This window comes from Lonchura striata, chromosome 19 (genome assembly GCF_050655825.1).
Source record: "Lonchura striata isolate lonStrDom1 chromosome 19, ASM5065582v1, whole genome shotgun sequence".
In the NCBI taxonomy this organism is placed as follows: Eukaryota; Metazoa; Chordata; class Aves; order Passeriformes; family Estrildidae; genus Lonchura; species Lonchura striata.
The window spans coordinates 8,480,616-8,504,114 of record NC_140721.1 but is presented as its reverse complement, the minus strand read 5'-3'; the positions used below and the strand labels follow the sequence as shown (position 1 = coordinate 8,504,114).

At 48.5% G+C, this 23,499-nt stretch overlaps 1 protein-coding gene across 21 annotated transcripts in view; it reads right to left on the bottom strand.

Moving 5' to 3' along the window:
* GTF2IRD1 (GTF2I repeat domain containing 1) overlaps positions 1-23,499 on the bottom strand; it is a 70,338-nt gene that overhangs the window by 29,702 nt on the left and 17,137 nt on the right. For 19 of the 21 annotated variants that reach the window (XM_085557604.1, XM_085557598.1, XM_085557592.1 and 16 more), the window contains exons 2-11: positions 18,910-19,038; positions 16,774-16,915; positions 13,401-13,547; positions 9,586-9,769; positions 7,774-8,087; positions 6,661-6,750; positions 5,756-5,839; positions 4,205-4,388; positions 2,983-3,008; positions 329-449 (exon numbers count right to left, since the gene is read on the bottom strand). In XM_085557604.1, the coding sequence (XP_085413730.1) occupies positions 329-449; positions 2,983-3,008; positions 4,205-4,388; positions 5,756-5,839; positions 6,661-6,750; positions 7,774-8,087; positions 9,586-9,769; positions 13,401-13,547; positions 16,774-16,915; positions 18,910-19,038 (1,421 nt within the window). The remainder of the gene's footprint in view (positions 1-328; positions 450-2,982; positions 3,009-4,204; positions 4,389-5,755; positions 5,840-6,660; positions 6,751-7,773; positions 8,088-9,585; positions 9,770-13,400; positions 13,548-16,773; positions 16,916-18,909; positions 19,039-23,499) is intronic. The other 2 variants (XM_085557595.1, XM_085557608.1) reach the window with 1 other exon arrangement.

Here is a 23,499-nt window from a genome sequence, read left to right as displayed (position 1 = left end):
TTTGCTCAAAATTAGCAATTCCAAACTTTTGGCTTGCAAAAAGATGGGGCTGCTTGGCCTCCTCCTGTGCTGACTAATTGAGTAGCCCACTGCAGTGGAATTTTTGGGAGGTAGGAAAGCAGCACCAGTTTAGCCACTCACCTTCCCATTATGGACTTACAACATCTCCCTGATGCTCCAGCTTACTGAATCGCACTCATGGCAACCCCTGCACCCACTGGACACTGCTGATGAACACATCAGGAACCTGCTGTGCACATCAATAGCCCCAAAACAACTCTCTGAGGGATGTCACTTTACAGGGAACAGGGACAGAAGTTCCACTTACCTGCTGTTGGCCTGAGAGGTCCCCACCAGTTCCAGTGTGGCCCCGCGGTGAGGCTCGGGGGAGATCTCCCGGGGAGGGCTGGAGGGCTCCAGCTTGGTTGGATCTTTGGTAAATTTGCTTCCTGTTGCATGGTGGGTTTTGGGAGAAAAGCAAAACCAGGATTAGCAACTGGAGGTGCCAATGTTGCAGTTTGTTCCCCTCCTAGTCCCTGAGCTGAGGTCAGGGTAGGGGAGCAGGTTTTCAAGTGTCATCTGCTTGCAAAGACAAGGGTGCTGATTCCACTGGGTTCACATGTTAAAATATTAGCAAAACATTTGCTTAAACCTCTCCATAACTATGTGCTTGCTGGGAAGCCCTGCCAGGAAAGAGCATCTCCAGACAGGGCTGGCTGACAGGACAAGGGTTCCAAGAGGTCAGAAAACCCAGGGCCATGGATCACTGCTCTAGGAGCAAACCCTGAAGTGGGGAGAGCTGTCCCTGTCCCAAAGGAGGGGATGTGCTGCACTGGATGCAAGCTTGGCAAAACAGAGTAGCAGAGACACAGGCAGCCCTGTCTCACAGCTCCAAGCCCACCAAGCAGCAGGAGAAATCTCTGTTACAGCGACACAGAGAAGGACAGAAGCATCCTGCCACCATGAAAAATTTCCTCTCTCCCTTCTCTGTTCCTGAGCAGCCTGAAAGGAGCTGAAATGAAGCCTCATCAATGACCTTGGAGATGGAAAGAGTAATCTGAAGGCAGAGTAGGAAATAAAATCAGGCAGGGAAGGTGAGCAAAGAATGAGGGCTGGGGCAAGGAGGGAGTGAGACTACATTGTGGGGCTGCAGAAACCACAAGATGTCTGCTTAAAACAGCTGTTGTCAAAGGCCCTTTGCTGGTCTCAAAGCACCATTACAATATCCTCACCCTTCTAAAACATAATCCATCTATGGGAACCTGATGCCACTTTCCTTTTGGTTTCAGCCTGCAAGGAAGGGCAGGGCTCTGGCAACAGGATCAACAGAAATACAGAACCTTAAAAACACTATTTATCTACCGACAGTCCAAAAGGCTCCTTTTAATTTGTGCTTTCTATGAACCAAATCTTTTTCTTGCACCAGCACAGCCTGCCTGAAGCTGCTACCCAGGGGAGTAACAAAAATAGGTTTCCGAGCAGTAGTGGGTATTTTAATTAAAGGGTGAGCAAAACTTTGTGGGGAAGCTTTGGGATACTTCACAAATGGCAACTTAAAATACAGCTCCACTCAGAAAAGAATATCTTTGCAGAAATGGCACCTCCTGACTCAGCAGATGCTGGTTTTTTTTTTTTTTTTTTTTGCACAAGCTGATGTGCTGACACAAACCACACAGAGCCAGGTTTAATGGGTTTTGCTTCTGGTAGCCCTGCAGGGAACTGTCAGGAGAGTGGGACTTGTCACCCACCTCAGTTCTGCTGGGTTTGCTTCTCCATCTCTAAATATCCTGACCTGCACCTGCCTACCATGAAATCCAGAAGCCCACAGCACAGTGGAGCAGGTCTGGAGCTGATGTGCAGATGTACATGATGCCTCCCCCAGATACCATGCAGGAATTATGCAAGGAAAATCCAAGCATCCCAAAACCCAGCTCAGTGCTCCATCCCTTGGGGATGGGCTAGAGCTTAAAGAAATAATTTTCTTGAGAAAAAAAAAAAACCAAAACATATTAATAGCTTTAGACAAAGAAATTCCCCAAGTAGGTGGGACCCTCACCATGCTCAGGAAGCACTCTTAGGGCTGGGGTTGTTGTGGGGCAAGAGTGATAATCTGGCTGGCAGAGAAAAAGGTGGGAAAAAGGTGTCTGGAGAGCTACCATCATGTGCAGTTGGCAGCTCAGGGGAAAAAAACCCAAAACATCACCCCAAAACATGCCTTTACTTGTGAGCCAAGCCCAGGCAATCCAGGACCCAGGCGTGACAAATCTGGATGCAATGCCACATTCCAGGTGTGTATGAGGGCAGTGGGTTGAGTCTGACAGCATGGGTACCTCTCTCCTTGGATCTGCCAAGAAGCACTTATCATGGAATCATGGAACGTTTTGGGTTCAAAGAGACCTTAAAGAACATCCTGCTCCACCCCCTGCCATGGGCAGGGACACCTTCCAAAATCCCAGATTGCTCAAAGCCCTGCCCAATCTGGCCTTGAACACTTCCAGGGATGGGGCAGCTGCAGCTTTTCTAGGCAACCTGTGCCAGGGCCTTGCCACCCTTGCAGTAAAGAAGCAGTCTGGCTTCTCCAGCTCAGAGAAAAAAGAAGTAAAAACACAGAGCAAAGAAAGTCAAAGAAAGGATAATTTACCAGTGAGGAACACAGCAGTAATTTTCTTCCTCTCGAAATTACAGATACTGCCTCTACTGTGGCTCAGCCTGATTCAGAAGCCAGCCCAGCCTCACACATCAGGAATTCTCACTTAAACCTTCAAAACTCAATTTTTAAGGAGAATACAGAGCTTGCAGTGATGCCAGGCAAAGGCAATCCCAGCATGTTCTGTGTAGGGCACAGACAAGGCTTCTCCTTACTGAGCATAACTGCATGTGTCCTACACTTCCTCTGCTTACAGGTGACATTATTTCAACTCTGCTTCTCTGGATAACCTTTCAAGTTTATGGGCAATAAATCAAAGGATTTGGAGAACGTACCTGTAAAAATTCTTTCATCAAACATCCTAGGAGAAAAGGAAAAAAAAAATTAGAAATAGATACTGCTAATGACTGAGCAGAAGGTTTAATTAATGAAAAGCATTAAACCAAGTCAAACTAGTAATTTTTTTCGTTCTCTAAAAATATTGAATGAATTTTTCAGCTAAAAAAAAGGCCTTTTAGCCTGTTGTGCAGCCAAACAATCTTGTGGCATGTGCTTTTTAACTAAAGCACTCTAAATCTGCTTCTAAGTCATTGTCTTAATTTAACTTATTAAATGAGGCTGCAATAGGCTGCCTTTACAAAAAGAAACAGTGGGACCAAAGTAGCTGTTATTGGATCTCCAATTTCCAATGCAGACCATGATGTCACCTGTCTCCTGAATATTGTATTTTGGTGCTATCCACAGCTTTGCTCATAGGAGCAAACTGTGTCCAGGCCACATCCCACATCCTGATCCAGCCTGGACAAAGCAGGACAAAGTGGCTTCTCTATCAAATGACATCAGGAAAGCTAATCCCTTTCAGGATGCCTGAATTCCATCAATGTAGGTGATTTTAACCCTCTTTGGAGCCTTGTCCAGGATTTTTCTGTGCTGTAGTTTCACACTTCTAAGAATGGAACAACACAAGTACTGCATAGGCAGGGACTGGATAAATCAATGTATTATAGAGCAGACTTTCCTGATAGAGAAGTAAAGAGAGATTGCACAGCACAGTGATAACTAGGAATATATCCACTCCTCCTAGGCAGTGGAAAGGCAGACACCTGGACACAGTGCCTGGCCTGTAGGTGATAGATTCTCATCAGCAGACACAGAGGATGTGCACAAGTGATCATTAAAAAACAAGGTGGATAGGAATCCCTGTGAGAATATGGATTTCTCCCTCCACCCAGGGACATCACTCCCATCCACCAAATGTCACTGAAGGTGCTGTAACCACCTTCAAATATTTGGGGTGGCATTGGCAAAGTTTGGTACCACACTTAAAACAGGGTGGCAGAGTTTGGGGGTCATCATGTCACAGCCGGCTCTGCCACATCCTTGCAGAAAGAGAGAGAGATGAAAACCAGAGATTTGCAGGGGGAAAGAGCTGTCTTATGAAAGAGGGTGAAATGAGTTTTTCGTGTCAAAACAAACCCTGTGAGCATGGAGGGACCACAGCTCAAATCCCTGGCATCCTTGAGCCATATATTCCCTTTTGCTGTCCTTGCCACCCACCTTTTGATGACAAAATGGATGTTGTGCCTCTCCTCCAGTATCCGTTTGAGTTTGGGGACCCCGTAGGTGCAAGGTCTTTTGAAAGGTATTTTGTCTGGGATGCCAATGATCTCCACGGCCTCGGGGTCACAGGCAATCTTCCTGTATGGGACAGGGACCATGTGGTCTAACCCCAAGGCTTCAGCTGGAAGATGAACACATGGTTTTCATTTACACAAGTGCTTTGTCTTTTACAGATGCTGAAACAAAGGTGTGAGGGCTTGAAGCCAAGCAGAGCAAAAACCTTCTGCCCTCTTCTCTGCTTGTCCCAGAAAGTGAGCCCCAGGAGCAGCTCTCTCATGGGAAATGGGACAAAAAGGAAAGCAGCAGTAAACACAGCTAAGTGTCTTCCAAAACTCCCAGACACGCCCAGTGATGCTCAAACCAGGAGTGAGCTAGTCCAGATATCATTCCCAAACTCCTTGTGACCCACTCCAGCAGGTTTGTGAGCTCTGTGATTCACAATCTGCATAGCACATGGAATCATAAAATTGTTAATGTTAGAAAAAGCCTCTAAGGTTGATTCCAGCTGTTAACCCATCAGCCAAATCCATCACACCAAATCATGTCCCCAAGTGCCACATCCATATGCTTTTTCTGAACTTTTCAAGGGATGGTGACTCCATCACTACCCTGGGCAGCCTATGCCAGTGCATGACCATCCTTTCAGTGAAGAATCTAAATCTTGCCTGGAGCAGCCTGAAGCAATTTCCTCTAATTCTGTCACTTGTTACGTGGGAGAAGAAACTGAGTCCCACCTGGCTACAACCTCCTTCAGCTAATTGTAGGGAGTGGGAAGGTCCCCCCGAGCCTCCTTTTCTCCAGGCTACCCCAACAGCTCCCTCAGCTGCTCCTCATCAGATCTGTGCTCCAGACTCTTGCTAAGTTCTGTCACCTTTTGGACACACTCCAGCACCACATCTATACAGCACAAGTTAAAGGGCTTGTCGCCAGCCCATACACAACTCACAGGTGAGAGAGCACACATCTACAGCCCATCTGTAACTCAAGAATTACACAGCCTGACAGGGATGGCACAGTTGAAGTGCCCACCAGCCCCAAGTGATTTCCCAAGTTTCCACCTGCCCCATTGCCCAGGAGCTACACCAAAAGCACTGCCCATAGCAAAGGGAGCACCAACAACATATTCAAGCTGTGCAGATGGAGAAAAAAGCAGCTGCAACAACAACCACCTTCTTTTCACCTGCCACATGTACATAAAAGGGCCACATGCCACCTCTCCTGGTCCCCAAGTGCTATGATCCACATTCCCAGAGAAGACTGTTTTACAGCCCAGTTATAAATTCCTTGACAATGGTGTGGGGCTCCAAACAGAAATATTGACATAACCTTCAGGAGACTGGGAGCTGCTGAGCTAAATGTGTTAGGAAGAGCAGGGAGCTCTAGCATATGGCTTCTGCTGCTGTGTTAGGGAACAAAAATGATTGCTATATAATGATATGCAATCCACAAGCACTGCAGATGCATAATGGGATATTAACTCCTACTCACCATATCTGCTGTTAAAAAGAATTTGCACGCACTCCCTAAGGGTGTTGATGTCTTCAGTTTCTTTTATAAAACTGTCCCACTTATCTATCAAAACAAAATACAAGAAATAAGAAACTTCCATATGGTTCATACACAGCAGATGCACTTTTCTCTTGCAGAGTGCTATGAAAAGGAACAAGACTTTAAAAATTGTTTCCCTGCTCCTGAGCAAATTTTGCCAGGCTGGTAGATAAGGTCTGGGCTTCTCCAACCTCTGACCTAAGCACTCTCCTTGGCACATGCAGAGCAGATTCCTAAGAAATGACCCCATAAAATTTCTCAGCCTGGAATGAAAGACCCTCTTGGACAGAGCCAACTCCACCTGGAATGAACCCTTGAAAGGTCCAGCCCTTTCAGAAGTGGATCTTTTCCTTCCTCTCCTCTTCCCCAACCTTCCCACCCATATTTTTTTCTCCTCTTTAAGGCAGGCACACAGTGGAAATGGGGAAATGGCAATCCCCTCCCCACTGCTGATTCCCGCAGGCACTGCAGCAGAATCCCACTGGGATTAGAGGCTTTCAGTCATCTGGAAATAATGCCAAGCTTTCAGCAGGTATGTGCTGTTTGCAGCTGGGGCAAACATCCTGTCCCAAAGTCCTGCCTTGGTTCCCTGTGCAGGAAGCAGAAATGGGAATTCCCAGGCAGCCAGCAATGCTCAAGGACCACTAGCAGCATCTTGGAATGGCAGGGATGGACCGGAGCAGAGATGAAGGTCTTGGCTTCAATGTGAGATGCATCCCCTCCAACATTGCCAGGTCCCTGCAGAGCAGGGAGAGGGCTGGGAGACTGCTGGGGAGAGTTGTGGTGAGGGGAAACCTTTCACTAAGGCTGCCTTTAATGCTGGAGCAGGACAGCAGGACACAGACCTGTCTTGTCATGGACGATGGAGAAGAGGATGCGCTTGGATGAGTGCACATTCTGGATGAGGGGACCTCCGGAGACTGATGATTTCTGTCCTGGACAAGAGGGGAGACAAGGAGAAAGGGCTGATGAGAGTGCTCCAGACACCACAACAAGACCCTGGGTGCTGTCTCCTGCCACCCCTTCTGTCTCTCCTCCATGCACCCTGTGACACCTGGGTGTGGTGCTGGCCAGACCAACCCCTGCCATCCCCATTCCCACTGCCTTTCTGGCCTGGTGCTGCAGCACCTGTCATTTTGGGGCAAAATGAGAGGTGTGCCCTGCCAACACCGTGCAGGCACCTAGGGAAGGGCTGGGGCAGTGCAGTGTGGCTCTGCTCATGTTGGAATCTGAGGTATTGATGATTCCCAGATTGTAGAAAGTCTCCGTCTTTCAGCCCCACTGCCAAAGAAGAGATCATAATTCATCTGTGCTGGTTTCAAGGTTCTTTATTATTCCTGTTTATCTCTAACATGTTCTGCTGCCCTGCCGCAGCTCTGTCCTGCAGGGCAGCGTGTGGGGCTCTGCCCTCAGTGGGATGTTACAAACATTAAATACCAGAAACTCCCTGGGCTGGATTTACAATAACATGCCAATATCTGTCACCTACGTTGGACAGTGTGTCCCCAGCCTGAACCAACAGAAAAATGCCAACACCACAGTGAAACCTGGAGGGCATGGAGAAGGAGAAAAAGGACAAGGCACACCCAATTCCCTCCATCTTGTCCCCTTTGGACCCCTCATCTAGAATCCTAAAATTTTACTTTTGCACCTGTGCCACACTTAATTATTATTCATATCAAACACTCAGAGATTGTAATTCATGCTGTAAGATTGAAAACTCTTTTCCATGGACAGAGATCACAGCCAGTGTCTCTGGGGGCTCTGTCCAGGGGGGTTCCCGACCCCTGCCAGGGTCCCAGGGCAGCCAGAGGGAAGCCCTGCACTCCCACATGCTCGTTTCCATCCAGGCCGAGCTCTAGACTGGTTTCCATCCCAGGAACACCAAACCCCCCGGCTGTGCCCTGGCAGGGCCAGGGCTGGGCTGTGCTCAGGGCCGGGCAGGCTCAGGCTATTACCACAGCAGTCGCTGTACTCCTGTGAGGAAGGCACCTTCAGCTCTGCGGCCGGCCGGGCCAGCAGCGCCTCGCCGGCGGCGCCGGGCGCGGGCAGCCCCGAGGACGCCTCGTGCTTGAGGTCGATGGCGGCAGGGGCGGGCAGCGAGGCGCCGTAGAGGAAGCTGGTGATGGCCACGGCGGACGGCGCGTCCTGCGCGGGGGGCCTGGCCGCGGGGCCGGCGGCACCGGAGTCTCGGCTGCCCTTGGAGGCGAGGGAGGAGGAACAAGTTAAGTCGATGTTGGGGTTGGGCTCTCGGCTGGGCTCATCTGCTGGCCTGAGGGGAAGGAAGGGAGAAGAGGAGGGAAAAACAGGTTCCTTTGAGCCCATGGCACTGCTAAGCTGTAACAAGCAAGGATGTGGATGGGGAGGAAGGGCCGTGCCTGGGAGGGTGGGACATGCAGCACCACCAGCTGCCAGGCTCCTTGCTGAGGAGTGCCATGAAGACCATGACAGGGTTAGAGCCCCTCTCCTATTTGGAAAGGCTCAGAGAGTTGAGATTGTCCAGCCTGGAGAAGAGAAGGCTCTGGGGAGAACAGACTCTGGCCTTCCATTACCCAAAGGTACTGGAGAGCTGGAAAGGGACTTTTGACAAAGGCAGGGAATTACAGGACAACAGGGAACGGCATCAAACTGAAAGAGGGTTGGTTTGGATTGGATGTTAGGAAGAAATTCATCCCTGTGTGGGAGGTGAGGCGCTGCCACAGGTTGCTCAGGGAAGCTGGGGCTGCCCCATCCCTGGAAGTGTTCAAGGTTGGGCTGGATGGGGCTTGGAGCAGCCTGGTCTGGAAGGCATCCCTGCCCACAACAGCGGCTTGGAATGACATGGTCTTTAAGGTGCCTTCCAACACAAACCATTCTATAGTTCTGTTCTGTGATTCAGAAGTTACATCAATCACTCAGACTCCTGAGCATCTTCAGGCACCTGAATGGTTCTTGTCTTCTTTAAGTGGAGCTGGTTAGTCAAAGCTGGTTAGTTCAAAGCATTTTTTTTAGCTAGGACCAAGCTGCACAGCTCCATGCCTAGTGCATTTAAGGGGTAAAACCTTTAATGACCACAATCACTCGTCTCCATTGCCTATGCCAGCCCCCAGCACCCATGGCACATTCAAGGGGAGCTCAGTCAGCCTACAACTGAGTTTCAGACTGAAGAAACCAACGTGCTCCGCATGAGACAGGGAGCCACAAGCTCACAGACAGCTCAAATTCTGCGTGTCCTACTTTTAGCTGTCTCAGCCTGATTTTCCAGAAGCATCAAGCCTTTAGAGGAGGTATTTGGTCATGCTCAGCATTTTTCTGAATGGATCTGAGGTGCTGCCAGCCAGGCAAATGCAGGGGAAATGCACCTAAAACTACTGAACCCCTTGCATAAATGTGGCCAAAAGGGGGAGTTTGCTCTGCTGCAGTCCCCCACTTCCCTCCTTGTCTGGCATTAAAAAACCAATTTCAGCCTGGGAAGACACTTGCAGCATTTACCCTGGAAATCCCTCTGGAGACAGAAAAGCACTTAGCTTACCGCAGTGGAAATTTTGGCAGAGACACATAAAAAGATGCAGTTAATGTGCATGTTTACACACACTTTTTATAGAAATGAGTCTGAAATGGACTCAAGCCCCCCAACACGAACAAATCGCTGTGCAAGGCTGGATTTGGCATGGCTGGACCCAGGTCTGTGGGTCTCAAGGAGAAGCTGGGACACGGGAGGGACCCTCCTGCCTGTGCCACCATCCCGAGGGCTTGCTGCTGTCTTGCTCCTTGGAGGTGCCCAAAATTACCTTTTCAGCCTGAAGCGGATGCTGTGGCTGTGCTCTAGGATGGCCATCAGGGATTTCACATCATACTCCAGGGGTTTCTTAAAGCTGATTCCCTCAGGCAAGCCAGTAACTGCCAGCGAGCCTGGCTCTTTCAGGAGCCTCTCGTAGGGCAGAGGGACCACGCTGCTCTTCCCCATGGCTTCACCTGGGGAGGGGACAGAGTTACACACTGACAAATACCCTATGCCCCTGGCCATGGCTGAGCTGGACTGGAGGACCAAATGTAAGAGCAAGAAATACCAACAGGATCATTAGGAGAAAAAAAAAAACATTCCTACCTTTGCACTTAGCATGCAAGGCACTCCAATTCCTTTCTAAAAGCACTAATTAATAAAAAGCTCATAAAAGCCAATAAACAGATGTCTCATCATTCAGGTTTCACAGCAGAATCCTCAGTTGGGGTCACTTGGCACAAGCCCACCCCTGGGAGTGCCCAGCCATATGCCAGTGAGGTACATGGCCATCAGCAAGGTGGAGGGAGCCAAGGGCTGACAAGGAAGGCAGAGGAGCTCACAATGATTTTAATCTCACGCTTACTGAGATATTCTGGGAACCTCATTTCTAGTCAGTTTTCTTATTTTACCTCCTGGAAGAACGGAAAACAGTTTGATTGCTGTTGCTGTCAATCAGCTTTGATTCATTTTGACAGACAAGAAAAAAAACCAAAACCAATAATCTCCCTCCATCCTACTATTCACAGACAGCTTGAACATCAATACATTTGACTGCACAGTCACCTTCAGCAGCCCAGAACTCTCACCTGCTTCCCTCAATACTGGCAACATAGTCCCACCATGTCCCCACCATCTGCCTCTGGCCCCATTTTACCTCTGACACCAAAATCTCCCTAAGGAGTCAGGTACAAATTGCTTTCCCTTCCCTTGTAGCAGCAGAAAAGCAGTGAGCATTTTCATTATATAGGGATTTTCTATGCCTGTGTGTCTAGACCAGGGCTGCCCTACTACACTTTGCAGGCAAAGCACCATCAGAAAAACAGCCTGATCTGAAGGATTTCAAGGAATGGCCAAAACCTTCAAGCCACTCTCTGGGGAAAAATTACTTTGGAAACCAACCCAAGCCACTGTGATCAATAAGCAAGGTGCTGAAAGCATGAAGCACAAGAAACAGCCATGAAGGAATACAACCTGTCTGGATGTGTCCAGAACATCTGGTGGCATGATACAGTGCCTGCACCTTCCTCTCCAGGCAGAAGGGCAGAGAGAGAAGGGTACAGGACCTTTAAGTTGTTGAGGGATTTTATACTGTGGATTTTCTTTCCAATCTTTTCTTTTTTCCCTCTTCTTAAAAAAAGAAACAAAAACTAAAAGATCTTACAGAAATACTGCAAATCTTGTGACACTGCCAACAAGTCCTTACTAAAAGTGATTTCTTCAGCATGTCCTTTGAAGGAATGCATTACAACTAACAACGTGCAACTTGCACGAGCCATTAAGGCTTCTTACAGGGAAGATTGATAATATTTGAATTAAGCAAATAAGCAAAGTTTTAAAATAAGCCTTTGAACCATGACACTATGAGTTTACTTTCTGCAAGCTGACAGTTTCCCTGCCCCAATGTGCTGGCTCTAGCAGCTGTCCACTTCCCTTCATCACCTCTCTTCATGACTGAGAGAAGCTTCCAATGTCCACAGTGGCTCCTTACTAGCCCAATGCTCAAGAAATCCCCAAACACATTTTTATGGGGACCATGTTATTGTCAAGGTGACCTTCAGAAGCCTTGCAATGCTGCACAGAGTTGTGGTTTGGCTAAAGAGACAGTAATAATCATTAATGCCTGTTTAATAGAAGCCACTGGTAATCAGTCATCCTGTTGGTGCAGAGATTACCAGGCTCTGGAGAGAATCTTTTTGATTGAGCATTTTAAAAGATTTTTTGTTTCCAATCCTTATTGATGAAAGGATAACAAAAAAAAAAAAAAAAAAAAAAAAAAAGCCCTAAGAATCGGAATTGTTAAACTCTCACAGTCCTCTCAGTGTTACAAACAGAATCACCCTGGGGCATCTACTGTATTTCTCCCCACTCAACCTGGAGAAGCCCTTCCCAGTGGGAATGAAGGGAGTGGAGCAAGCAGCTTTGTCAGGTTTCACCACAGAGAGGCTCAAGGATGGAAACAGCTGCTATTGCTGAAGCAGCAGCAAAGGCAGAATTACACCCAGTGCCAAAGTCAAAACATCCCTGTCCCAGGGATGCCAAACCTTCTTCTGCCATGGCAATGCTGGCCATGCTGGGTTGAGGGCACAGCCAATGTGTCCCCATGCACTTGCACACACCTTGAAACTGTAAAAAGCCTTACTAATCATCCAATGGATGGGCTGCATGGCTCATAAAGCCCATGCAGATACAATTACATATTTATTGTATGTCAGATTTTAATAATTCACATATTCCCAAGAGGACAGCAAAGTTTGGCACTGTACCTGCAGCAGGACAATGAGACCTGCAGCTTGGAGAGGGAATTTACCAGGAAAAAAATACCCTCTCCATTCTGTTCCCATGGTTCTTCTGCATCATCCCTTCCTTCGTTCTTGGGCCCAGCCTTTGGACAGCAGCAATAGGATCTGATTGCTCCCATTAATGGGAATATTGCCTCTAAGTCCTTTAAGTGGCTTCAGAAAATTTCAGTGACTGTCTGTCCCAGAGGAGAAGGGATGCCAGCTCCCTTTTCCCGTCAGTGAAGCTTGTGGAAGATGCTAGCAACAGCCAGCAGCAGCAAATCCTGCATGTGAGCCCAGCGTGGCTGGTGGTAGCTCCCATTATCCCCCTTCTGCTCTGTGGGAATGCCCACTCCCAAATCACCTACACAAACAGGGGCAAAGTCTGCACTCAGGAAACCCTGCAGAGCCCCAGCAGAGCTCTCCCAGTCCTGAATCTCAGATGGTGATGGGGAGCTGCAGCCAGAAAAGCCAAGCACCCAGTTCTGCAGCTGGTCCAGCCACAGGGCCTGAACTCCCCCAAAGCATCATGCAAAACTAACACAACTCGCTCAGCAGCATGGGGGAATTACTGGGGCTGTTTTCCCAAGCCAATATTGCTTTTCCTACCCTGACTAACACAGCTGTAGAAGTGCTGCCAGGGGATGAGCCAGCAGCATGGCCACTACTGCCAGCTGCCCCACGGGGGTTCCAGGGGATCCTTTGAGTGAGAAGAAGGTGCTGCTGCTGCTGAAGCCACTGCAGATTGGGCCTGGAAGGAGCTCTGCAACCCACTGGGTTCCATACCAACAGCCATATGGTCATCTATATTTAATTGCAGAAGCTTTATTGCTGGGGATGATGCATGTGCTGGAACAGCACCACCTCGTCTCTCAAATTTGGGGCTGCAGGGCCACATGCTAGAAAATCATCTGTTTTCTTTTTACATAGACTTTCCAGGGATAAGAGAGAGTGAATCTGCAGAGGTCCAACAGAGTACTTGCTGTGGATGCAGTGGCTGGCATAAAGGTGTGCTTGGAAATCACATTCAGGGCATCACAGAGACTTCCCCTGGTCAGGGGACACAAAGGATGCTTCGTTCAGCACAGGGATTTTTTTGGCTCAGGTTGGGGCACTGGAAGCCTACGAAGCAGTGGCCAAACCCATCTCAGTGCAGTGCTAACTCTGTACAGGAGCACATTTCACCATGCTGCCCCTGCCAGCACCTGCTCCTGGGCCGAGGAGCCGGGCTGGTGATGAAAGCCACAGATGGTGGCAGGGCTGGGCAGCTCAGTGAGCCCCAGGGACATTCCATATCCCCAAAGGGAAGCATGAAGGTTCTTACTATAAAGCACATCAAACACTTCCTCTACCATCTTCCTGAGGAGGTACACATCTGATCCCTGGTCCGGGGAGACCCTGAGCACCCTTTGCCCGCACTCCTTTGCCTTCTTCTGCACCTCTGCGTCCTGCTCCTTCCTCTGCTGCATTCCTGCGGGTGAGAGGAGAAAACAGGAGTCACTGCAGTGAGAAGGGGTGATGCCTCTGGCTGAGCAGGCAGGTTCCCAGCTCTCCCACCCACCTCAGGCCCCAGCTTGGATCAGATCACACTGGGTTGATCCCAGCAGCCCCCAACGTGCAGGGAAAGGTACTGGCAGTAGGCAGTGGTGCCAGCAGCAGGGTCACTCATCCGGTGCCTGCCCCCTTTTCCCTGGCTTTTCCCACTCAGCCAGACTGAAACAGTTATGACTAATTGGGCAGTTCATTTCTAGTCTCTGGTTTCAATCTGCTTAGCCTTCAATCTCTCAGGAAAAGAAAATCCGCCTTTCTTGGAGGCTTTTTTACCCTTCAGCATCACGTAGCTCAGTAATACCAGCTATTTCCTGCTAATTTCCCCCATTAAAGCTCAAATAAAGCATATCTTCAGCATTGACTTCTTTGCATCTCTAAATGCACAGAAAATTAAACACTACAAATGCATTATTGCTGTTCTATCCACAGTAATTTGCAAGGGATTTTCGGTGACAAAGGACTAATTCCTTCATCATCCTCGACAGACTCCTATTGGCAATCGGGCCTGGATGCTGCCTGGGTGCTCAAGGAGCTCATAGATCCTTCTGTGGAAAAAGTCCATGGCTGGGACATCACAGGAATGGTCAAGAGCAACATGGGACCCACACAGAACCAGACACTGCAAAGTAAACAGCCACCATGCCACCCCTGTAAAGCTCCACGTGCCTCCCACAGCATGGCAAAACAGGCCCTGGAAAATTTTTTTGAGGTGTTTTACCAAGGCTGTGAAACGAATCTGCATCTGCATCCTCCAAGCAGTGCCTCTCCCTCCTCCACTGACATTAATTCTGATCACTGTCAATTCCCCCCTGCGTCAGGAGAGGCAGAACCAGAGGTTCAGATAAAGGAGGGTACTCAAGCGAGGTCTGTGCCCCAGAGAGATAAGAGGCTTCTTACATCTCCAAGTGATGTCTGCTTTAGATTAATTCAGATCTTTCTAAGAGGGCAGCAAGAAATCAGAGGCACTTCCAGGGATACTTTCCACTCTGTGCCAGTTGTAAGGGCTTTATGGAGTGGAGTTGAGTCTGGGCCTGTATAATTCAATTAATTTCACCCTCTCTGCAGCATCATCCATTTTACTCAAACTCCATGCTCAAGGATTTCTGTTTTCAAGCAGACATGACTATTTCTTTTTGACAAAAGTGTAAATGAAACCAAAGAGAGGGGAAATGAGGATCTAGTGCCAGGTTCTTTGCACTGGCACAGCAGTAGGGCATCAACCAGGAGTATCACAGAATCAGAGAACAGTCTGGGTCGAAAGAGACCTTAAAGACCATCTGATTCCACTCCCCTGCCATGGGCAGGGACATTTTCCACTAGACCAGGTTGCTCCAAGCCCTGTTCAACTTGGCCATGAATACTTCCAGGGATGGAGCAGCTGCAGCTTCTCTGAACAACCTATCCCAGTAGCTTGTAACACTGAAAAGAAGAATTCCCTACTAACACCTAATCTAAATCTCTCCCCTTTTAGTTTAAGGCCATTCTTCCTTGTTCTATCATTGTCTGCCTGGGCAAAAAGTCACTCTCCCTCTTTTTTAAAAGTCCCCTTTAGGTACTGGAAGGAGCTCTCAGGCTTCTCTGCACCCTTCTCTTCTCCGGACTGAACAACCTCTCTCAGCCTGATGAAACACAAGGGAGTTCCCTCTCTTTGGCCACCCCACTGCCACCCACATCTTGTGGGTGGTGGGAAGGGAAGGCAGAGTTGTCCATGAATGTAGGAGACATCCCCCAAATGCCTCCTGTCCTGCAGAATGCAGCGGAGGAAAACTAACCAGAATGTGAGAGGATGGAACAGTGGAGCTGGCCAGGAGCTGCCCAGGGCAGCAGGACAAGGGGCTGGGCAGAGCCATGGCAGAGAGCTGCTCCTGTAGAGCCATGCAGTGAACAACCCAGTGACCTGAGCAGCTTCATAGCACTGGTGTCACCAGAGCAAACCCTTCCTGAACAATCTCTCCAATGAATTAAGCACCTATGTGGTTTCTATCAACACTGTGTATTTCTCTCTGCTGACACCCCACCACAGAACAGATCTGGGTCTGGTGTCCTCAGCACCACCAAAACCAGATCCCATTCCAGCTTCTACACTGAGTGAGGAAAGCAGTAGCCAGCATGCTGGGGAGGATGCTGTCCAAGAAACGCGGTCCACATTCACAGAACAGCTCCCACCCTCCCTTCAGCTCCCAGACTGTTTTATAGAAACTGGCAGAGGTACAGAGCTGGGACAGAAGGCTTGCAACACACAGGTATCCCTCAGATACTTGGTGAATCTGATCTGAGACTGCGGGAACACAGCTCCTGCTCAAGGCATCCTGTCGCTGCTGTTCATCCCTCAAAAATACAACCAACTCCACAAACAACACTTCCAGCTACCAAATCCATTCCTGTTTTTCTAAAACTAGGAAAAAAGCCTTGGACCAAGAAAGCCCTTCTGCTCCTGGGAGGATCACTAGGCAAAACTATTTCTGCTAAGTCCTCAAAAAACACTGCAGTGCTTTGGCAGCACTGCCAGAGGCGAAGAGCAGCAGGGCAGCAGAGCAGGCACCCAGCCCTGAGCCACCTCAGGGATGCTTTAGGAGAGAAAACCCGGGGCATGCAGTGCCCTCCTGGCAGGGAAGCGGCTCTGGCTGCAGCTCCCGCCCAATTCCTCCATCACTCCAAACACCACCCTGTTACAGCATTTCTGAGAGAGGGCATGATTTATGTCTGGAATGAGATTTGAGCTACTCCAGTCTAGGCCTCAGATTTGGGCCCTGTGAGGCCTTCCTAGCCTGTGACACAATTAGAAATTAAGAGTTTGTGGCACAGTTAGAAATTATATTACGGTGGGAAGCACTGGGCTGTCTGGGTGTGAAGTGGTACAGGTTTATAGTGTGAGGTTTAGTCCACCTTAAAACAAACAATGTCAGCTTGCCAATGAGAGTACCTTTGTAAAAAGTGTGTATAAACTGCCATCTTCTCACTAATAAATGGAGAACGTTGCATTAACCATACTGGTTAGACGTGCCTTCAGTCCTGTCCAGCTTTCCTGTCTTGTGACAGACACGGACCGACAGACAGCACTGAGCTGCCCCAAACCACACTCATTCCGTGCGCAGTGGGAGTCACAGCTGGCACAGCTGGAGCGTGCTGCCGGAGCGGATACTCACTGCAGAACTTCTGGAAGTCAGCCTGGAGCTCCTTGCGGGCGCTGAGGAAGACCCTTCCCTTCTCAGTGCCCAGCACGAAGGCGCTCTCCTCGTGCACGGCGATGCAGGCCACCTCCGCGTTCAGCTTGGACAGCGCCGAGCACTGTTGGAGGCACCAGGTCAGCAAAGGATGGGGAGCAGCCCTGCTTCCCACCCCCTGCCCTTTCCCCGTGGCGTTTTCTCCTTCCCCTCAAAAGCAGTCTTCTGGTTTGTGTCAGAGTTTCATGGGTTTATGACATCCCCTTAAAAACTTCAATGACTTTACAGCTCTACAAAAATATCCATCTGGAAAACAATAACGATTTACCCATCGTTTTATTTCACTTTTTCCTAGCCTAAAAATAAACATTTTATTGCATTTCTTGAAAAGAAAACGTTCCTGTTAAAAGAAAGTCTACCAAAAAACCCACTCCACAACCGATAACAATTTGCATTTTTCCACCAGCTCTAATGGAATAAGGAACACGGGAATCTTATTTCAGCTGCAGAACACTAATATGGTCAAAGTCCAGATTAGTGGAACGATTCTTCTTGTACAGTTATGCAAAACAATAAAGAGATGGAAAAAACTTCTTCCATTAATCCATTTTATGTAATATGCCCTTCCTGCTCTACATAATACACACGTATATGCATTTTTATTAGTATTTTTTATATTTTAACAGTTACTCAGTGTGAGCAGCCTGAGTCATATTCCTATAGCTACAGCACTGGTGCTAGGAAGATGCTATCCCCAGGTCATCATTTAAATGGGTAAAAAAGGGGGGATTTTCCTAGCACCAGCCCTGGTTAGACACATCAACAACCCCACAGAGGAGTTGGAGGATGCTGGCAGCCAGGGAGGGAGCAGGAGAGCGAGGGGGACCAACCCCCCTAAGCCAAGTTCAGCTCCCTGCACACACCTACAAGGAGCTTCACTTGTGTGGGCTCACGCCAGCTTCTACACTAGGTCATTTTCCCTCCTGCTCACCTTCAAGGAGATGTTGAATCAAATCCCATAAAACAGATATTTTTAAGAAACCTCCTTTCAAACCCCAGTCACAAAGAGAAGTATTTTGCTCAAAAAGTCCAACACTCAAAAAATAAACAGAAAACTAAGGTATGTGAGATTGGGATGCAGAACAAATCTAAACCCTAAGCCTGCTTGGTGACATGCATATAGCCCTGTGGTTTATTTACCAGGCACACAGGCAGCTAGGTTTCAGTAAGCACAGAGCCTGCCCCTGGTGAAGTGCCCTTGGCTGAATTTCAGGATCAGCTTGGCTCCCTGGCCCCTGTGTAAACACCTAACAAGGACTGCACAATAATGAATATTCGTTAAGAAGCCAAACTATGGTAACATAATTTGTTGTACAGGATGGCAAGTATATAAATCATCAAAGCTGCTTGGGGTGTGTAGGTTCCAGGAACCTGCTCCTTAGTGGGGTGGTGATGTCAAAGAGAAGGAAATTGGTATTAATGAAAAAACCTCTACCCGCATAGAGAGGAAAACATATCCTAGATAAATGCATTACATATGACTTGACTTTAAAAAGAGAGAGCTATTTAGCACATCTCATTGCTTTAGACATTTGTAACTACACATCCGCTTTCCCTTATTGATCACATTCACAGTTAAAAATAAGATTAGCTCTGGTCCACGAGACTTAATCCAGACAGTTATCTTGTTTATGTAAGCACAGCTGACTTAGGCAAGGCTTCCACCAGGAATTCTACGTCAAAAGATATGAAAGTTATTTTCTTTGTTCTCAGAGATAAAAAGCCATTGTTCTGCTGTTGTGTAAATGCTCACAGTAACATTGGTAAAACAGCAAGAAAAAAAAACCCAACCACCCTACAGCCAGTTGATACCAACATAAATATTAATGGCAAAACAATACACATCTGAGATTAACTTGTGCTGACTTTATGATCCTTATGGCTGTCAGGGCAGGAAAGGGTTTTTATTTCTCAGCAGTTCCCTGGGCTCTCCAGCAGCAGAGGAGAGCAGAATGAGCTCAGCAGGCATCGTGTGCCAGCCCTGCACCCAGACAGCCTTGCTAAATGGAGGCCAAAGGAGGGAGGGGGACGGGGACAGGGGTGCCACTGGCCTCTTACCATGGAGTCTAAGGCAGACACTAAGCTGGTGATGATTTCGTCTCTCTGGGGAAACACCATATTCCATTGGTCAGCTCTGGAGGTGGTGAGTGTCACATCTAGAGGCTTCCCTGCCAAGGCCATATTCACCTGAAAACAGAAAACAAAAAAAAAAAAAAAAAGAAAAAAAAAGAAAGAGCTATGCATCACTAAGGGAGAGCTGGAGCTGAGCACCACCAGAGAAGCCCCACTACCATCATGTGCTACAGGAGCAATGCTGGCACAGGTACACTGGGGAAACTGAGGCACGCAGAGAGGCCGCAGCAGCCTGAGCCCCACAATCCCCATGAGTCCTCTGTTAAAGGCTGATAACTGCAGAAGCTGTTGAGCTGTAATCAAACCCTGGAGCTGATGCTGCGTGCACCAGCAGTGGCCAGATCACCTCTGCATTTGGAGTTCACCCTGGAGGAGATGCCACCACAGCACAGGGGCCACAGGACCAGCTGCATGGCGGGACAGCCCAGCTGTCCAGCCTGTGGCCATGCAAGGCAGAGGATGTGGTGCTGAAGTGGGCACAGAGCACTCCTGTGCCCAGGCTGTGCTCTGGTGGCAGCCCTGAGCAGGGGGTGATGGCTCTGTCCCCACAAAGACACCGTGCTGACCATCCTTGTGCCTCCCGCTCTAAATCCTGGGCAAGAGGAGAGCCTGCCACCCAAAGTGTCCCCAAAACAGGTCAAAGTCACAGGGTGCTCTGCTTTCACCCCAAGGGAGAGATGCAGCTCATGGTAAGGGGATCCCCACTGCAGTTCTTGGTGTCAGGGGGAACAGGACGAGGTGGCGTGCAGGGACCACAAAACTGAAAAGAGGCTCAGCCCCAGAATCTCCATCCCTCACAGCCAAAAGGGGAGAAATGCTGTGAGCCAGCCACAAGTGCAGCAACAGCATCAGGTCTCTGCATCTCAGTGTTCATGTCTCATCTCAACTCGTGGTAATGCCAGTGCTGCAGGAACACTAAGGCAAGGTCTCACCCTCAAAGCACCCATGCTGGGGCACCCACACTCGAGACAGCATCACCCCAGCACCCAACACATCCCTCCCAGCTATTGCCCCTCCATCTGGAGGGCAGTGTGGCACCACCCGGCCTTAATCCTGTGAATAAAAGGCAGCAAGTTAGTTCATAAGGCAGTTGAACTAGATCATAAATCATGGCAAATGGATGAAAGAGGCTGGAGAATCCCTAACAAGGCTGGATGGGCAGGAGGTGGGGAATATAGATGAAGCTGCCTGCACATAACTCAATTTACCACTCAGTCGATAACCACAGCTGCCCAGCCTCACTGAAAACATGGCTTAAAGGCAACAGCAAATCCCCAAATTCACCTTCCTGCCCTCGCTTGCACCTGTGTCCAAGCAGAAGGAATTTGAAAGCAAAGCAGAACTGTGCTGCCCCAGGAAATTGGGGAAATGGTGGGGTTTGGCCCAAAATAACAAGCTCCCCCACACTGTCATCTCTGCAGGTGCCCGAGCACACACATGTTATGAAAGAATCACAGAATCATCTGGGTTGGAAGGGATCTTAAAGGTCACCTCATTCCAACCCCCTGCCATGGCAGGGACACCTTCCACTGTCCCAGGGTGCTCCAAGCCCTGTCCAACCTGGCCTTGAACACTTCCTGGATGGGACAGCCACAGCTCCTCTGGGCAAACTTTTATAAGGGTCTGCAACAAGCTAATGAAGAGAGGAGAGAAATCCCTTTAAACAATAATGACTGAATTTCAGGAATGGTTCTGGATGAGCCCTCCAGGTTTTTTCCCAAGCTGCCAGCTCTTGAAAGCAGCCAAGCAGTGCTGGGGCTCCACTGGCACCTGCAGATGGCAGAGCTGGAACCTCAGCCACACTAACAGTCACCCAGGAAAATCCTTTTCCACCCATCTAACTCTTTCTAACAAAACTCATGGAAAATTCCTCCATTATAATTTTGAGGAGAAGGAACCTGGCCTAACTAGGCATTAGCTTGGAAAATAAAGCAGGAAACTGAACATATGGTCCTGCAACTGGGCACAGAGCCCAGGTGTCCCCGTGCTGGGGACAGGTCTCTGTCAGGCACCTCCAGCTTTACCAGCACAAGGAGCTGCAGCAACACCAGGAAGCAATCTGCCCTGCTCCAGCCCTGCAGTTTGTGCATGCATGGAGGGACAGACGGACAGACAGACAAGAGCCCATTTCATCTGCAAGCTCCCAAGCAGCTTCCTGAGCACAGCTCTGCAGGAGCAGGGAAGTTGAGATTCCATCTTTTCATGGATGCTGTGCTAATAAGAGATGCCTTGTTGCAGCTGGCAGGAAACAGCGAGGTGCTGGTGGTGCCAACGCTGGGCACCAAGCTGAGCTGGGGACAGCCACGGCCTTGCTCCAGGGAGCATCACTCCCTTCTTCACTCCTCCAAGAGCTTGCTTAGAAAACAGCTTTACTTTGATGCCAGTACATGTTCCTGAATGCCCTATTTATTACTAAATGTGGCTGCTATGACATGAACATTCTGGTGCCTTCTAGCAGGTTTTGGAGAAGCAGTCCCTGCCTTGGTGGGGCTGGTTGCATCCACCTGGGAGCTGCACCAACCTGCTCAGCCATGGCCTCCCACAGCAATCAGCACTGCCAGGGAAAAGAGATGCTCCTCTCTTGGCTGCCAAAAAGCAAAGCCACAAGCTGGATCTGGCTGCAGAGAGGGAACCAAATAGGAAAGACAGGGATAACATCAATGGAAAATGAGGCAAGGTACCTGCATCCCCTTTGTATCCTGCAGGAGACTGGGACAAAAATAACCCCTTTCCCCTGGCTGATTGTTTAATAAAGTAAAAGCAAGAATCACTCAACAAGGCAAAAAAAAACCCCCAAAACCCAAAACATAACAAAAAGATGACTCAAGTAACACAATGGGATTTTAAGGGATGGGGGGGACAAAATTCCAGTAAAGCTTTTAATCATTTGTGGTCACAAAGAGCATGAGAGTGGATTTAAGAAAGGGTGGAATAAAAAGGAGGAAAGAAAACTTCACTAGCAAGTGCTAGGCTTATTTAAATCAAATTAAGACACAGGGCTTGAAGTTGTTTGTCTAATTAAAGGGAAAGTCCTCTTTAGAAAAACTAGGGTAAACCATTCTTAGAGCAGTTCAGGCTGACAACAGGGAGCAAGGTGGGTAGGATGGGTGCAGAGCAGCCTGCCCCACTTCCTGGGGCTCCACTGCCTGTCCCACTGAAATCCCTCCCTGGCACAGCACCAAAGGGCTGAGGGTTCCACAGGGGTCCTGCTCCCGGGACAGCCCCATCACACCTCTGCAAACTGAGTCTCAACCCCAGGAGCAAAGGTTGGCTCAAGGGCCATCACACCACTGTCATGGGCCAAGGCAAGCATTTGCAGATTGTTTTAACATTTTTTAGTTTTTGGGGTTTTTTTTTAAGGTTATAAAATTTTATTATTTAAATTATTTCTCATCCACAAAGTAATCTCAGGGGAACAGGGTGCTGTGCAACAGCTGGCATAGAATGTCATCTCCTGCTTGGCTCTTACAACATCTCCCTTGATAATCCTGGGAGAGATTAGAAACTTGGCCCCGGGGCAGTTTCACTCATGAATCACCTGTGCTGCAGCAAAGGAAAAACCAGGCACTTGGGAGGCTCAGGAACTCCTGTGGAATGGGCCAGTGACCCCCCAGCCCTGCACCCACAAGGAGGTACATCCCCAGTCCCTCTAACATTTCCATGGAGCAGCTGGGGGTTAAAAAAAAAGAAGGAAAAAAAGAGGAAAGAAAAAAAACCTGACCACTGCACTGGTCCTGCCCACAATTCCACACAATAATGTCAGGAAATTACCCACTTATTCATTTTTCCAGGAAAATTCTACCTGTTGCCTCAGTGGTTCTGATGAGATGGTGGGAGGCCCAAGTTAACCAAACACAGTTCCAGCAAAAAAATCCCCAAAACCAATTTATATATATATATATATATATATATATATATATATATATATATATATCCCCAAAAACATTATGTATATATGTATATATGTATGTATGTATATATATATATATATATATGTATATGTATATATATATGTATATATATATATATATATATATATATATGAAACAAGGGTTATAGGGTTATCTCACCAATGAGGAAGGGGAAATGACTCAGAGGGTATTTCCCTGTCCCACTCCATCCCAGGGATTTTGGAGGTCCCTTTTTTGCAGGTAGTTGTGATCAGTCAGGTGGTGCCTGGTGAGCTGGAGCCATTTGAGCAAAAAGCCCTGGAAACCACATCAGCCACAGCAAGGACAAAAGCTAAGGTAGGGACCAGTCTTGAATTTCCATATTTGTTTTTCTTCTCATTGCTTAAGCAAAAAACTGGTATCAGAGGAGCAGATGTCACCAAAGCCATCTTGGCCACAGGAGCCCTGTGACACAGTTCCACACTTGCCAAAGAGCTGTCCTTGCATTTTTTGCTGCAGCAGTGGAGATACCTGCTCCATATGGGCTTTAACTCACCTGTCCTGCCCAGCTAAACCTTTTAATCCCTTACACCTAACTCAGTGCCAGCCTTCAGCCTCTGTGGCC